We start from the raw sequence: 15,747 nt of genomic DNA, 5'->3' as shown, positions 1-15,747 counted from the left end.
AACAAAAAGATTTGCTTTTCAATTCTGTTGGAACCTTTCATCTGACTGAGCTCCCCTAAAGGTAGCACAGACCAATTTGAGCCCAGGCTAAATCCCAAATGCTCCACGCTGGGCTGCACATGCAGTTTGTAGCTCCTCCAGCTGCTGCAGGCCCAACAGAACTCACAGGGCAGCTGAAGCCCCTGCAGACTGGGTGCTGCAAGAGGCAGCACGGCACAGAGCAACTTAGGGAAGGGATGAAACGACTCAGCCTGGGGATTTGGCTTCCATGCAGCCCAGACTTCCGCAAACATGCTGTTGTTTTTCACCACTGCCCTCCGTGAGCACCCCTCTATGAACACACTGCCAGCATGGCCAATTAGACTCTGCTCTTTAATATATTTCCTCCAGCATTGCAATCCTCACCTTTGAATGCGATACAGCACTACTTTAGAAAGGTATTTACACACATCCCAGCATAACCCCCTACTTGTCATCACGAGGAGCAAGGCCTCGACTGGCACCAAGAACCAACCAAGGGAAGTCTCTTGCAGCCTTCATCTTGGAATGGCAGCAGTGACAGAGGGCAACGTAGATACTGCGATGCTTTCTGATTGGCTTCAGTCGCATCCCTGATGAGATAACAGCATGGAAATGAGAGACAGCATTCACCTATCTCCTCAGCCAGGGCTAGAAGCGCTTCATCTGGCGGCGTTCCTGGCGGCGCTGCTTCTTCTCGTTCGGCTCCTGACTGGGGGCTGAAGATTCAGCTGTAAACCAGGGCCCCAGGATGTTCACCCACAGGAGGTAGAGAGCACGGCCCGGAGCCTGCGAAACACGTGTGGAAGCAAAGTCAGTCGTTCTGGATGTGATTTTGGCAGGTTAGGGTGGGTTGGTCCTACAGAGGAAACCAAAGGAGCTGGAAAACATCTACAGGCTGGGTCAGGGACGTCACAAGATCCACTGAAATCAAAGGCAGTGGCAGACACCCAAAATAAATGGCCTGATTTCACAGAATTCAGGAGCCTGCATACATTTCTGGGAACGCAGCACTTAGACTTCATACGTGGAAATCGCAGCATCAGTTCTGAATTACCCAGAAAGATCTGACTTCCTGGCTGGTTCTGCCTGTCCCTTCTTCAGAAGCAAAATCACACGTCTCTGAAGGAAAAAAAACACGATCCATATGGTGTGCAGGGGAGCCAGAGCCGAGGCTGCCCCCTGCCAGAACTGGGTAGGAACTAACTTGTGGGTAAGGATGAAAACAAGATGCCTTTCTGCCGTACCTGCATGGGATAGACCCCAGGCAACTCTGCTGTAATATTATTTTAATTGCCAGGAGATTTGGGTTTTTCATCCTTTTGTAAAAGCAGCTCTCACTGGAGGTGCATGAGAAACGCTTCAGGAACAGAAAGCACCTGGTGTTAAGGGGGATGAAAGCCTGCAGTTTGTTCTACTCAGTGGCATGGGGTCCTGCAGTTCCCAGCCTCAGTCAGTGCTGGTGAATGACTGAGGAATCCAAGCAAGAAGAAATAGTCTGTCTCAGTCACAAAAAGGCAAAGAAAGTAGCTCTTATGCACAAAGGCAGCTTTCATCTGCTCCATGGTTCCTGCTGCTGTCTCTCAGGACCAGAGGGAAAGGTCAAGGCCAACCTAGTTTTTTGCACAGTTTACCACGGGACTGACCCAGAAAGATCAGGACTTCTTTTTTTTTTTTGTATTTTTACAACATTTTATGAGATAATTTTTTCTTTATCAGGAAAAATTTTCAGCCTGAAACAGGACACCTTGAGGTGAAATGGATAAACTATATTCTCCATTCTGAAGATGGGGAAAGACAGACAACTCGGAGCAACAAGAACAAGTGCAGGGCTTACCAAGAGCCAGAAGTACCAGACGTAGAGTGAGAAGCAGCTCAGAACCTGGACCATTGCTGTCAGCAGGATCACATCCTTGAGGTGCCTGAGGGAAGGAAAGCAGTACGTGAACCTCCCCATTTCAGCCCCCACCAAAGCCACCAGCTCCTCGGCCAGCCTGAGAGCGAGGAGACAGGAGCAGTGTTTGGTTTTCCAACACAAAGGAGTGCCGGGATGGGGTTAGAAAAATGCCAACTCTTTCTTTCCCACTGAACCATTACTGGAGCAGCAATCCCTACCAGGGTGGACAGAGCGCTGGATAGGAGGTGCAGTCCTCCAGGTGCCAGGCTGCAGGGGGTGCCTGGAGCCTGCCTCTGAAGACAGGAGAGAGGACGGTTCCTGCCCTGAAGGAGCTGTGCCACCAAGTGGAAGATTTAGGAGAAGTGAGCAGGCTGTGCACCATCAGAGACAAAAGGGAGATGGACAGGATCTTCCCCCTGCCACAGCTGGAAGAGCCTCAGCCCACCATCACAGAGGAGAAGCAGGCACTGCCCACCCCACAGTGGAGGTAAGTGCAGCCTCAGGAGAAAGCTGGCTTCTGGCACCAAGAGGAAAGCTCCTGCCCAATCTAAGGGCTTACACCCAAAATAAGTTCACCACAGTCAACACTGAAGAGGAGTCAATGTTCCTGTATGCAGAGAAGTGGCTACAGCTAACCCTAACCAAAGCAAGAGCACCAGGAAGAAGTGGTGAGCTATGGCAGTGAGCGACACCCTACTGCAGAGGATAGGAGGCTGTATACCAACACACAGAGGGTAGGAAATGAAAAGGATGAGCTGGAGATGTGTGTGCAGTTGCAAGGCATTAAGATGGCTCGCATGACTGCAGTGCTGCAGTGGAAGGATGCAGGCTGTTTCAGGACTGTGTGGGAAGAGGAGGGGGAGCTGCCCTTTATGGGAGCACAGCAGGAGCACACAGAGCTGTGCCTGGAGATAGATGAAGAGCTAACCAAGAGTTTATGGGATAAGAATAAAGAGAAGACAGGTGCAGGTGATGTTGTAATGGGTGTCTGCTACAGGCCATCTGACTGGCAAGAACAACAGCATTAAAGATAAGGCAGTCATGGGTCCTTGGGGCAAAGGTGAATAGAGTCATGGATTTCATTAGGATTGTTGCCAGTGGGTGCAGGGAGGTGATCCTTCCTCTCTGCTCAGCGCTGGTGAGGCACATCTGGGTATAATGGGCCCAGTTCTGGGCTCCCGGGTGCAGGAAAAACATGGAGAAACTGGGGAGAGTCCAGTAAAGGACCACAAAGATGATGAAAGGACAAGAGCATCTCTCCTGTAAGTAAAGGCTGGGAGAGCTGGGACTGTTCAGCCTGGAGAAGGCTTAGGGGGGTCCCATCAATGTCCATAAATACCTGAAGGAAGAGTGCACAGGGGACAGAGCCAAGATCTGTCCAGAACACAAGAGATTCCCTCTGAACATCAGGAAGCTATCAGAGTGACCAAGCAGAGCGACAGGCTGCCCAGGCAGGCTGCGGAGTGAGGCTCCTTGGAGATCTTCCAAGCCACCTGGACGTGGTGTTGGGCACAGCTCTGGGTGACCCTGCTGGAGCATGGGTGGCACCAGGTCACCTCCAGAGGTCCCTCCGACAACCTCAACCACTCTGTGATTCTGCAATTCATCACCAGAAACAATTTTACACCGGGACGCCGTCACCCTACCAAGAACTCAAGAAACTGCTGAACCTGCCATTAACAGTGCCACCATGAGACACGGGTTCCAAAATTTAGTGTGTCACCAGCACTGATCACACAGGGGAACTCATACACTGCACCCAGCTCTCCAAGATACCAGCAAGCCCCTACGTCAGCCTTCCAAAAGCCCAGGAGGCAAAGTCCAGCAGTGCCATCACACACATGCATGAATCAGTTACCAAAGCAGCCAGCGTGATTTGTTGCCTGATACATCCCAGGATTATCTCCCACAGCTAGGATACTCGAGGTGACATCAAACTTGCTTATTTTCATTACTCAACTGTCTCGTATCGCGTTTCCACAAAAAAAAAAGTATCCAAAATATTTTATACTTCTGGAGTTGTTCATGAGAGCCAAAAGAAACGGCGAGTGTAAAAACACTCTGCTGCCAAGCAGGAACAAGAAGTCATAGAGGATGAACAGGATTGTAACACAACTGGCTCACAAGTCACACTAGAAATAATTGCCTCTTTTTCAGCCTGCCTTCCCCCTGTGACTGAGTCTCCTACATCACACATTTCAGTTATTGTGCTAAAATGTACTTCTTGAGAAGCAAAACCACAGCAGATGGAAGCTCGTGGCGTGCAGAGAGAACGGGTTCTGAGCTGCACAAGTCAGTTTGCCTGATGTCTCCATTCGCCTGCTGGCTGCAGAAATGAAGCTTCTGTTAAAAACAAAGAAACAAGCAATAACAAATCAATTCAAATTGCCTGAAGAAGGCTGCAGGGTGACGGCACTGCAGCCTTCCAGTACCTAAAGGGAGCCTACAAACAGGAGGGGAGGCAACTCTTGACAAGGGCAGATAACAGAAGGACAAGGGAGAATAGTTTGAAGTTGAGGGAGGGAAGATTGAGGTTGGATGACAGGGGGAAGTTCTTTGCTATGAGAGTGGTGAGGTGCTGGAACAGCTGCCCAGAGAGGCTGTGGATGCTCTGTCCATTCCTGGAGGTGTTCAAGGCCAGGTTGGATGGGGCCCTGGGCAGCCTGGTTAAATGTGGAGGTTGGTGGCCCTGCATGCAAGCAGGGGGTTGGAGCTTCGTGATCCTTGAGGTCCCTTCCAACACAAACCATTCTACAGTTCTGTGAATTTGTGCTCCTTCCAGAAAGATGTGAAAACCAAGCAGCTCCCCTGGGCAGACAACACCTTGACTGTGAGATAAGAAGCTGCAGCAGCACGCCTGTGTTATTCTCTCTCTTTTTCTTAACATCACTAAGCAGGAATTACTGCTGGGTGCTCCTCAAGCAAGGAAAAGCCAGCTTTGCCAGCGCCAGGAAGGTCGAACGGGCACCGTGCACAACTACAGGAGGGCGGAAAGGGCCAAAGCAAGGAGGTTTATAGCCTGGAAACGACCGGATTAGCATTGAGGCAGCCCGGCTCAGACAAGGAGAAGTGGGGCACGCTCCGGGCTGGGGCTGCGGGCCCCGCTCACCTGGGCTCGTGCGGGTGAGGACACTCACTCTGCCATCCCCTGCTCCATGTTCAGGTCGATCCCGCCGTCCGCGAGGCTGCCGTCATCCGCGAACGCCGGCCGTGCCATGGAGCTCATGGAGCGGTAGCTGGCGCCGTACACCGCCGAGCTGAACGCGAACGCCAGCTGCCACGAGAACGGGGACCGTGAGACGCCGAGCGGCCGGCCCGGGAAGCCGGGTTGGGATGCGGGCACTCACCCACGTCCACGCGGAGGCGGTCGAGTAGAACACGAGCAGGTTGATCACGGCGTACGCGGCCTGCGGGACACGAGGGCACCGTCAGCCCGGCCCCGCCAGCCCGGCCCCGCGCCCGCCCCCCGCCACTCACGGAAGCCCCGAGGATGATGCGGAGGTAAAAGCGCAGCGTCTCGCGGTTCTCCTCGAAGATCTGCTTCTTGCCCTTGGTGCCCGCCTTCCCTTTGGGCTGCGGAGCCGAGACAGGCGGTCAGCGGATCCCGCCGCTCTCCTCCCTCCCTTTCCCCCTTCCCTTTCCCCTCCCTGCCCCGCCGCTCACCGCCATGGCCGCTCCGCTCCGCGCTGCCCCTTCCGGCTCCGCCCGCGGGGCGGGGATGGCGGCCTTCACGTCGGGGATCGGGGCTATTGGTGCCTTCGGGGAGCGGGGAGGAGCTGCCCGTGATGTGGGGTCACAGCGCCGCGGGGCGTCCCGGAGCCGCGGGGTTGGGTGCTGAGGCTCAGCGGGGTTGGCGTCGTCCTCGGGCGCCGCAGCTCTCAGGGCGGCCATCCGCGGTGCTCCCGAGGCTGTTTCCAGCCTCCTTCCCAGCTCCTCCGCCGTGCAGCGGGCATCATAGAACCGTAGAGCTGTATTACCCCAGCTCTAACATCCCCCCGCTAAACCACGTCCCTGAGCGCCACATCCAGACGGTTTTTAAGCACATCCGGGGATGGTGGCTCATCCACCTTCCTGGGCTGCCCATTGCAGTGCTTAACAACTCTTTCTGTAAAGAAGCTTTTCCTGATATCCAGCCTAAGCCTCTCTTGGTGCAACTTGAGGCCATTTCCCCTCATCCTGTCACCTGTCACCAGCGAGAAGAGACCAGCCCTGCTCTGCTGCAGTCACCTTTCAGGTATTTGAAGAGAGCAAAAAGGTCTCCTCGTTGTCCTTCTCATGGGGCACGCTCTCCAAGCCCTCCCCCAGCCTTGCTGCCCTTCTTTGCACCTGCACTGGCACCTCCATGAATGAACTCTTCCTGCCAGCCACCCTTTGTAAAGCACACATTGCTCTTCCAGGATGCCATTCCCCACTCCCAGCTTGTTTCCATAGCGCAACAAGGAGTGTTTCCACCTCTGGGGCCCTGGGAGCTCCCCAGCACACTGCAAGAAGTGTTTTGTTGGTCCAGAGGAGAGCCACAAAGATGATCAGGGGGCTGGAGCACCTCCCCTAGAAGACAGACTGAGGGAGCTGGGCCTGTTCAGCCTGGAGAAGAGAAGGCTGTGGGGTGACCTCACTGCAGCCTTTCAATACCTAAAGGGAGCCTACAAACAGGAGGGGAGGCAACTCTTGACAAGAGCAGATAACAGCAGGACAAGGGGGAATAGTTTGAAGTTGAGGAAGGGAAGATTGAGGTTGGATGACAGGGGGAAGTTTTGTATTATGAGAGTGGTGAGGTGCTGGAACAGCTGCCCAGAGAGGCTGTGATGCCCCATCCATCCCTGGAGGAGTTCAAGGCCAGGTTGGATGGGGCCCTGGGCAGCCTGGTTAAATGTGGAGGTTGGTGGCCCTGCATGCAAGCAGGGGGTTGGAGCTTCATGATCTTCGAGGTCCCTTCCAACCCAAATCATTCTGTGATTCTGTGATTCTTCTCCTGGCACACACCAGCAGAAGGGCAGCGCATGCCCAGCTCTGCTTTGCCCCCTTTCATGCTCTTTAGCCCCTCATCTCCCAAACCTTTGCAAAGGACACAGCGCTGAGTTCTCCACAAGTGTTTATTGCCCACATCTGCAGGAGGTGGGGGGCACAGGCCCTGCCCACCCTGCAGCGTGCGTTTCCAGTGCTCAGACAGCCGCAGGCTCACAGGCTGCACCCTGGTTACTACAACACCCCCTGGAGAAGCCGTAGGCACGAGGAGGTGCAGGGCACCGGGGTTGGGGGACGTTTGGGCCACAGAGGAGGTAGCTTGTCATAATGCAGTAGTGCAGCAGCATGGCTGAGTGTGCAATATCCGCCGGGGCGGGGAAGGCACCGAGGTTAACGTGAGCAGCTCTGTGCTGCGCTGGGGTTGGGCTCCGGGCATCGAGTTTGTGCCCGTCTCATATTGTGCAAGGGAAGAGGATTCGTACCCTGAACAACCTCTGGGAGCATCTTGCTGCCCTGCCCGGGCCTGGGAGCACTCACAGCAGGGAGAGGGAGGAGAGCAGGAAAAAAATCAGTGCGTTAAGTGCTTGTCTGTCTGTCCCTCTGCAGTGCTGACCCCGCTGGAAAGTGCTGTCTGCTCAGCAAACCAAGCAGTGGGAGGACTTCAGCCTTTCCTAACTCCTTTTTCACCCAGAGGGGATTCTCCACCCTGAGCAGCTGTGCTGGGGAAGGTCAGGGTGTGTGGTTGTACCGTTGTAAAGCTGACCCCCCCAGCTGCTACAGCAGTGTCTGTACAATCCCTCCTCCTGCTGTCCTTGCCCTCTGCCCTCAGTGTGACTGCAGCAAAGGGGGTATGGGGACAGCATCAGCATGAAGGGGTTCAGCTGTCGAGAAGTGTTTTGTCTCTCCTGCCTGTGGCTCAGGAGCAGAGCAGAGAGCTCCCTTCCCTCTAACAGAGCATGAGCCTTAAGCTCAGTGGCTCAGCCCTGATGCAGGCAGTGAAGGGAAGGTGGTTTGCCCCAGGATGCTGGTGAGTTCTGTCTGGGCAAATAGCAGAGGTGTGGAAAAGGGGACAGGATGACCTGCTCACAGCCACCAGCATGGGAAGGGGACAGGCAGCGCATACCCAAGCCCCATCCAAGCACCTGGGCTCGTCCCTTTGGGGACAGAGCCTGGAGGAAGGGTTTTGCTGTTGGCAGGCAACAGAATGTTTCCAGCTCCAAACATCTCAGAGCTGAATGGAACAGCCTGCAGAGAGAAGGAGGGGGCACAGGGATTGGGCACAGGGGAGGGATGCAGGAACTCACTGTTCTGCATGGCTGAAGTCATAGCAGAAGTTGAGGTTGCTGGGGGGCTTTGGGATAGGAGGGGGGTTGTCGGGGATGCTGATGTTCTCCAGGTCCAGGAGCCGCAGTTTGAGTTCCATCGACAGCAGGACGTCGAGGTCCGTCTGCGTTCTCTCACTCGTCATCTCCTTGCCCAGAAGCACATTCAGCCCATCTGTCCACAGGCAAAACTGGAAAAGCAAAGCAGCTCAGGAGAGCTCTGGGCAGCCAGAGAACCCCCCTGTGGCTCTCAACACCAGGGCAAAGCAGCTGTATCCAATGCACCTCCCTCCGTGCCACGCTCAGCCCACGCCTTCACCCAGCACAGGGCATCAGACCTTCCCAGCCAGACTGGGTCCTTGTTCATCCCCAGATCTTGCAGCCAACTAGAGAGCTGCAGTCCTCACATTCCTCCAGGCCCTCAGCCATGGCTGCACAAAGGCATTTTTGTCCTTTCAGTACTAGCCCAGCACGCTGGCTGCAGGCCAGGGAACCCCAGCTCCTCTGCGCTATGTAGGGGAGGGTGGGAGCAGTGTCACAAATCACCCTTTAGTGTCTAATTCCAGGTCTGGGAGAGCAGAGAGGGGTCCTCCCTTGCTCAGACCCCCTCGGGAAGGACGTGCCCTCCTGTAGCCCCTGGAGCTCACCTCATAGCGCGTGGGGGCAACAAAGTTCAGGCAGTATTCCTCCACATCGTACACTATGGAGAAGGCGAGCTCCAGGACGTCCTATGGGGAATCACAGAACCACTAAGGTTAGAAAGAACCTCTCAGATCCCCAAGTCCAACCCCAGCCCACCATCACCGTGCCCACTGCCCACGTCCCTCAGTGCCACATCCCCACGGCTCTGCGACACCTCCAGGGACGGTGACTCCCCCACTCCCCTGGGCAGCTGTGCCACTGCCTCACTGCTCTTTGGGAGCACAGATTGTTCCTAATACCCAAGCCAATACCTGTCTTGGTAGCTGGCCTCTCCAGCCCACTGGGATTTGCAGCCTGAAAGACCCAGCAGGTCTCCAGCCTCAAGCCACATCAAAAGCCTGTCCCATGCTCATCTAATCTCCTTCAGAGCCTCCAGCTTTGGAGCTCCAGGTTGTGGCCAGCAGCCTGCGCTGGCTGTGCCCTGGGACACATCTGGGGATGCGCAGAGTGACAGAGCACAAGGAGGGAGGGGAGCATAAAGGCGGGGTGGAGGTGCTGACCTTGTTCTGCTTTCCAGAGCTCTTCTCCTTCGTGTGTGGACACTCCTTCCCAACCAGCAGCGCCTTCATGTCTGCCACAGGAACTGGGGAGCAGAAAAGCTGTGGGTTCCGGCTTTCCTGGTCCTTACCCCCAGAACCACTGCCCACTATTCGGGCAGCAATGTGAGCAGCCGGGATTTCGGTCACAGCCTCACATGAGGAAAGGACCCCCAGTGCCAGATCTCCCCCAGCCCACTGCACCTCCAGGGCCAGGGCCATGCATGTGGCAGCCTAATGGTGGGGCAACTCCCACCTGGAGCACGTAGTAACCGAGGTGGGCAGAGTGCTCCCTTCCCCTTCCCTTTCTTTTTCCCCATAACCTACTTTTCTCTGGCAGGCTCTCGATGGGGGGCGACTGCACCCCTTCCTCCACATCCCCGTAGTGCAGCACTTTGTGATTGGGTGACAAGCGGCAGTACCAGAGCTTATCTGCAGCAGAAAGGCCCCAGCAGAGACCCCATTAGCACTTCTGCTAATGAGCTGCGGTTAATTGCGCCCACCCCGGCCCCCTCCAGGGGGCAGCCACGGGGCTGGCACTCCTGCACTCACCCTGGCGCCGGCGGCTGCTGATCTTGCGGAACAGGGTGCCCTCGCAGAGGCGCAGCAGGCGCTGCTGGCGGATCAGCTCCAGGAGCTCCGGCTTCAGCCTCTCACGCAGCTCCCTGGGATGCCAGCCAGGGGATAAGGAGCACAGACCCTTCAGCGTTCACCTGCTAGCCTTTACGGGGTCACCCCCCAGCACAGCCCCCTGCCCACTCACAGCACGGGCACGGCCAGCGTCTCCTCCTGGTGCAGCCGCTCCGTCTGCCGCAGCTTCAGGATCTCGCTGTAGTTCAGCGCGTTCACTCTGGTCTTGAACAGCTCCAGGGAGGTGGGTTTGAGGGACAGGGTCCTGGTGATCTGCTCCCGCACCACCTGCAGCACCTGGGGGGGCCCAGACAGCATCCCCAGTCTGGTGATGCTCCAGGGACGTACGTGCAGCCCCGGGGTCCTGTTATCACCTTATCAAAGTCCTCCTGGGTGGCTCGCATCTCCTTCCACGTCTTGTTCACCAGCTGGATGCAGATGCAGAAGAGCTCTTCAAAGAAATGATCCTGCCCGAAGAACATAGGGTAAAAGGCCTGAGCCGTCTCCGAGCCTGCAGTGAGAAGGACAGACGATGCCACACTCCCATTCATCTGTACAACTGCAGTATCCAGGAGAACCTGGACATCGCACAGCCCTTCCCCAATTGTCAGCCGTGGCACAGCCCCTCTGCCACACATCCCCACCGCTGGGATGGTGCAGGGCTGGGCACACACATACACGGCTCTCCGACATGCAGGATCTCACAGAGGATCAGGGTGAGCTGGATGCTGCTTCGAGCAAACGGGCACTCGTGTTTGTCTTCACGGCTGCTGTTCTCGAGGACAAACTGGAGGAGAGGAACATGGCCTTGTGTTACACACACCAGGATCAGTGCTCTCCATGCTCTTCCTGACCTTCCTGCTCAGCTGTCCCCCCATAGAGCTGAGCCATTCCGAACAGCAGCTCTCCCCAGGTCCCGACCACAGCATCCTCAGCACTGGAGCTATCACAGGCAGAGCAGCTCAGAGCACAGCTAACACTCTGCACCCCCCAACTGTTTATGCCCAGAAACCCAGTGGTAACCAAAGCACTGAAACTCAGTAGAGTGCCACCAGCCACTTCTAGCCACAGGAAGGGCTGTCCAGGGAGGTGGGGGTGTCCCTGGAGGTGTCCCACAACTGTGGGGATGTGGCACTGAGGGATGTGGTCAGTGGCATGGTGAGGGTGGGCTCAGCGGTCCCCGAGGTCTTTTTCAACCTTAATGGGGCATCCTGCCCGAGGTGAGGCCAATAAGGATGGGTCCAAAGAAAGAAAGGATGAGAAGCTGGAGATCCACCAGCACCTTTCTGCTGGGAGATTCCCCAAGCAGGAGCACGCACCCGGCTGTAGGCACTGGGGGTGTGCCTGGAGAAATACACCATGTTGTCGAGGGCGAGGAGCCCCGGCGGTGCACGGCGCAGGTCCTCTGCTGGGTTGCTGTTGTTCTGGCAAGGCACAAAACAACACAGTCGAGCACTTCTGCAAGCAGCAGCGGGACAGCAGGTCTATGGGAGATGCTAAGGTCCCACTGAGGCCGGAACGTGGATGGTTGGGGCCGCACCATGAAGCCAAGCTTGCGGAACTCCTTGGCACACAGCGAGCGCCGGCGCTCGGTGCTGAAGGTGCCAGCAGGAGCGTCGCTCTCCGACTCGAAGGCAGATTGGCGCAGCGACTGGAGGAGCTCCCTCTGCTCCTGGAGGGAGAGCAGAGAAGAGAGAGAACACCAGTAAGCCCTGTTGCACCGTGGTCTAAAACCAATGGTGAAAGCCACCGTGCTGGGAATGGAACACATCCCAAAGGCAAACCTTCACCCGCCCGCACTTCTAAAGGAAGCACAGCAAGGAGAGAGCCCTCAGACCTGTGAGAGAACTCCCAGACCTGCGAGAGAACTCCCAGACCCGTGAGAGAGCTCTCAGACCTGTGAGTAGGGGTCCATGGAGGTCCTCATGCGGCGCTCGTGCAGGTTGAGGCTGACGGACTGCAGCACATAGAGGTAATGGGCCATCTCATCCCCCAGTGGCTCAGAGCTGTGGATGATGTTCTACAGGAGACTCCGAGTGAGAAAGGACCCATGGGTGCTCCAGACCCAGGGACCAATAGCCAAAGCCCCACAGCCCAAAGGGAAGAGGACAGCACCCCAGGGCTGGGCTCTGCAGGTGGCACACACGAGGAGGGAAGGACAGGAAGAAGCACAGAGCCTTGTAAGAACCCTGCTCCCCACCTTGTGGATGAACTGTCTGATGTTCTTCTCTCTCAGGTACTCCATCATATCCTAGAGGGGAAAAGCTGTGAGACATCCCCTGCTCTTTCCAGAAAAGCCAAGCGTTCCCTTACAGTCCCCATCCCCACTGTCCCTAACTCTGGGCTCTCGGCAGAGGGCCCCAGCGATGGATGCACCTCTGTGTTGGGATCTCCAGTGCCCACCACCCTGCAGCCCCCCCAGTGCTGCCCAGCGCCCCATACCCGCCGTTCAGCATCGGTGGCAGCCAGCAGCAGTGCAATCAGCAGGGCCATGGCCTTCAGCTGCAGCTGGGCGTTCGTCCTGGGGAAGGAGGAAGGAACGTAGTGTCACCAGCTGCGAGGACAGCCCTAAGGCACAGTCCTCTTCCCCCTTCACTGTCAGACCCCAATGCAAACTCTGTTCTGCACACCCTAACCCAAACCTCTCCCAGCAATGGGGCAACTGATGCTGAGCGCTCGCCAGTTGCTTAAGGAGGGGCAACGCGACGTGGTGCCAAGGATCGCCAACAGGACCCCCCCCAAAATCCCCTCCAGGGCCACGTTCCCACTGGCTCCCCACTTACACCTGCAGGTGGGTGAGAAGACGATCCACTGTCACTTCTTTTTTGACGAGCTCAAAGAGGACACGGCTGCTGGGTACCATGTTCTCCAGGATTGACATGGAGAGCTGCTGCACAGAGGCATCCATGGCGTTCATGTTGACATAACTCACGATCTGCAATAACAGAAACCATCAGTACAAGGCAGGTCGAGCCCAGGTGACAACAGGGCAGCCCATGGCACAGGAATCGTGTACTTTTTTGATGAAGGCTGCACTAAGAGTCTCCCAGGAGACGAAGTCGTGCTCCATCAGCTCCATGAAGGCCTTCAGGGTGTGAGCAAGGATCTCCCCTGTACTGGAGAAATGGGAGAGCAAACTGAGCAAGCCATTCTTGCTCCGGACACTCTGCAGTGAGCACAGTAAGGCAGGATCCATCAGTGTGCACCCATCTGTTGTGCCCGCTGCGGGGTACAACAGAAACAACCACAAAAGCAAATGGAGAAGAATGAAAAGAATTGACAGAGAATGCTGCTGGGTAGGAAACCAGACTCTGGCTTAGTCATCCTAGGAAGCCACGGTAGGGAAGTGCAAGTTTCTGGAAAGCTGTGTTATCACAGTACAAAGTTACCACATGCACAAGCTCTGGGGAAACCAAAACCACCTCAGATCCCACCCACTGCTTCCAAGGAACACGCAGTTTGCTGCGTGATTTTTGGGTTCAGCATCCAGAGATCCCCCATTGCAGATTGAGAGGAAAGCATTGGGGCGGCACTGGTGTGGCACTCAGGGGTTTCTCAAGCTGCCCGTAGGTCTCTCACAGCCAAAAACTTCAGACAGAGGGATTATCAAGGCCAAAAGAGGCTACCAGTGAAGCCCGCTTAGAGCTGATACAGCGTTAGCAAGGGAGAAGGCAGGATCTGCAAGGAAATTCCCCTTCTGATACTCACTCATTCCCTTCTTCCACAATATAGAAAATTTGTTTCAAGCCATTCCTGTTGATAAACTCCTGAGCAAAGGTAACATCCTGGGAGAGGCTTGCAAGCTTCTTCAGTGAGTCAGTCTTCACATCCACGTTGTTGCTCTGGATCCCACTGTACAACCTCTCTGCTTCTTGGTCCTACCAGGAAGGAAAGAATGAAGCCACAGGGGCTCATCGAAAGGCAGCAAAAGACCTGGAGGCAGAGGCTGGAGGAGCTGAAGTGTGGGAAGGAGGCGAGGAGGGGTCTGAAAGAGAGCAATGAGAGCAGAAACCAGCAGAGCTGAGGAAGGAAGTCAGACCAGCACTGCACTGAGTGCACTTGATGTGTCCAAAGTGTTTCCCAAAGACTATCAGTTAGTTTCACTTCATGCTCCCCCAAGATCTACTGAAGGTTGAGACAGGTCACTATGTTATTTCTGCTTTGTCTGAGGCACTGAGAGGAGCTGCCATGAGCCAGATGTCACCGAGCAAGGCAGAGCTGGGGCCTTGGAGGGCCACATCGCCCCATGGCAGGGAGCAGCAGGCTGACCCCAGCGCCCGCCTTCGGAGAAGGAGACAGGGGATGTACCGGAGAAGTGGTCAGTCGCAAGATGCTCCCATTCTTTATCTCCCCACGGTTCTATGAAGAGAAAAGGAAGGGGTGAGAGGCACCCAGAGCCACCAGGGCCGGGGTCTGGGTGGGTGACTGCTCACCAACTCCGTGATGTACGTCTGGCGCCCGTCGGTGTACTGCAGGGCATAGCGCTCCGCGTTGGGCAGGCTCCACCTGCAGTGACACGCAGCACGTCATGGAGGAGGGCTGGTCCTGGCCACCACAGCCCAGCGTCCCAGCCGAGCCCCATGGCTGTGGCCTGTGACGACCCAGCAGAATGCCACACGCTGGCCGTTGTGACCTGATGGGCCCCCACAGACTGATCCCTCCCAATGGGCCACCACAAGCTGGTGACCATCCGTGACAATTTGATGGCTTATATAGACTTATCATCCTCTGCCACGACCTGATGGGCCACCACAGGCTGGTCAACACTTGTCACGATCCAAGGAGCCATGACAGGCTGGTCACTGCTCACTGTGACCCAGTGGGACACCAAAGGATGGCCACTGCTCATCGTGACCCAATGGGACACCAAAGGATGGCCACTGCTCATCGTGACCCAATGGGACACCAAAGGATGGCCACTGCTCATCCTGACCCAATGGGACACCAAAGGATGGCCACTGCTCATCGTGACCCAGTGGGACACCAAAGGATGGCCACTGCTCATCCTGACCCAATGGGACACCAAAGGATGGCCACTGCTCATCGTGACCCAATGGGACACCAAAGGATGGCCACTGCTCATCGTGACCCAATGGGACACCAAAGGATGGCCACTGCTCATCGTGACCCAATGGGACACCAAAGGATGGCCACTGCTCATCGTGACCCGCTGGGACACCAAAGGATGGCCACTGCTCATCGTGACCCAATGGGACACCAAAGGATGGCCACCATTCTGTCACAACCCAATGGGTCAGCACCCACCATGGCTCGATGGGCCACCACAAGCTGGTCACCACCTGCCACGACCCACTATGCAACCACAGACCGGTCGCTACATCGCCGCAGCCCGCTCCCGATGCCCAGGTACTCACGCATCGCAGACGTCCTTGAGCACAGCGGCCAGCGGTTTGCTCTGCGGGCGAGGGAAGGGGAGAGCCGTGAGCGGAGGGCGGCAGCGGGGCGGGGGGCTGCGGGGGGAGCCGGGCGGTACCTGCTGCAGCTCGATCAGCTGCGGGATGGCGCCGACCATCTGGATGGCGATCTTCACCACGTCCTTGGGAGGCGGCATGGCTCCCCGCCGCGCCGCGCCGCAGTTCCGGGTCTCCGCCGCCACCTCCCCGCCCCTGGGAGGGCCGGGCCGGGCCGAGAGGCCGCCGGGGAGGGAGTCCCGAGC

The 15,747-nt window shown here is 56.5% G+C and overlaps 2 protein-coding genes across 2 annotated transcripts; both read right to left on the bottom strand.

Moving 5' to 3' along the window:
* Positions 1-353: 353 nt before the first annotated feature.
* On the bottom strand, positions 354-5,806 carry TMEM208 (transmembrane protein 208). The gene is made up of 6 exons (XM_052686178.1): positions 5,579-5,806; positions 5,393-5,488; positions 5,263-5,322; positions 5,053-5,189; positions 1,856-1,940; positions 354-807 (listed from the first exon to the last, which is right to left on the bottom strand). The coding sequence occupies exons 1-6, from the start codon at positions 5,804-5,806 to the stop codon at positions 670-672; spliced, it is 744 nt and encodes a 247-aa protein (XP_052542138.1). The 3' UTR covers positions 354-669.
* A 1,184-nt stretch (positions 5,807-6,990) lies between these two features.
* ELMO3 (engulfment and cell motility 3) lies at positions 6,991-15,701 on the bottom strand. The gene is made up of 20 exons (XM_052686156.1): positions 15,565-15,701; positions 15,446-15,486; positions 14,504-14,576; positions 14,379-14,429; positions 13,779-13,948; positions 13,087-13,186; positions 12,854-13,005; positions 12,513-12,591; positions 12,271-12,321; positions 11,968-12,090; positions 11,611-11,742; positions 11,390-11,494; positions 10,749-10,857; positions 10,445-10,581; positions 10,204-10,367; positions 9,993-10,105; positions 9,768-9,872; positions 9,405-9,487; positions 8,850-8,930; positions 6,991-8,393 (listed from the first exon to the last, which is right to left on the bottom strand). The coding sequence occupies exons 1-20, from the start codon at positions 15,640-15,642 to the stop codon at positions 8,181-8,183; spliced, it is 2,160 nt and encodes a 719-aa protein (XP_052542116.1). The 5' UTR covers positions 15,643-15,701; the 3' UTR covers positions 6,991-8,180.
* Positions 15,702-15,747: the final 46 nt, after the last annotated feature.

Source organism: Tympanuchus pallidicinctus, unplaced genomic scaffold (genome assembly GCF_026119805.1).
Source record: "Tympanuchus pallidicinctus isolate F22 unplaced genomic scaffold, pur_lepc_1.0 scaffold22, whole genome shotgun sequence".
In the NCBI taxonomy this organism is placed as follows: domain Eukaryota; kingdom Metazoa; phylum Chordata; class Aves; order Galliformes; family Phasianidae; genus Tympanuchus; species Tympanuchus pallidicinctus.
Note: the sequence above shows the minus strand (reverse complement) of the source record. Positions and strands in the feature narration are given on the sequence as shown.

Coding starts and splice junctions, on each gene's coding strand:
- ELMO3 (XM_052686156.1), bottom strand. CDS start 15,642: ATGCCGCCTCCCAAGGACGTGGTGAAGATCGCCATCCAGATGGTCGGC. Junction 12,592..12,853: donor CTTCTCACCCACCTGCAGGT/GTAAGTGGGGAG, acceptor CTCCTTCCCCAG/GACGAACGCCCAGCTGCAGC. Junction 9,873..9,992: donor CAGCAGCCGCCGGCGCCAGG/GTGAGTGCAGGA, acceptor TTTCTGCTGCAG/ATAAGCTCTGGTACTGCCGC.
- TMEM208 (XM_052686178.1), bottom strand. CDS start 5,806: ATGGCCGCCCTGAGAGCTGCGGCGCCCGAGGACGACGCCAACCCCGCT. Junction 5,323..5,392: donor GCATCATCCTCGGGGCTTCC/GTGAGTGGCGGG, acceptor CGTGTCCCGCAG/GCCGCGTACGCCGTGATCAA. Junction 5,190..5,262: donor CCGCCTCCGCGTGGACGTGG/GTGAGTGCCCGC, acceptor TTCTCGTGGCAG/CTGGCGTTCGCGTTCAGCTC.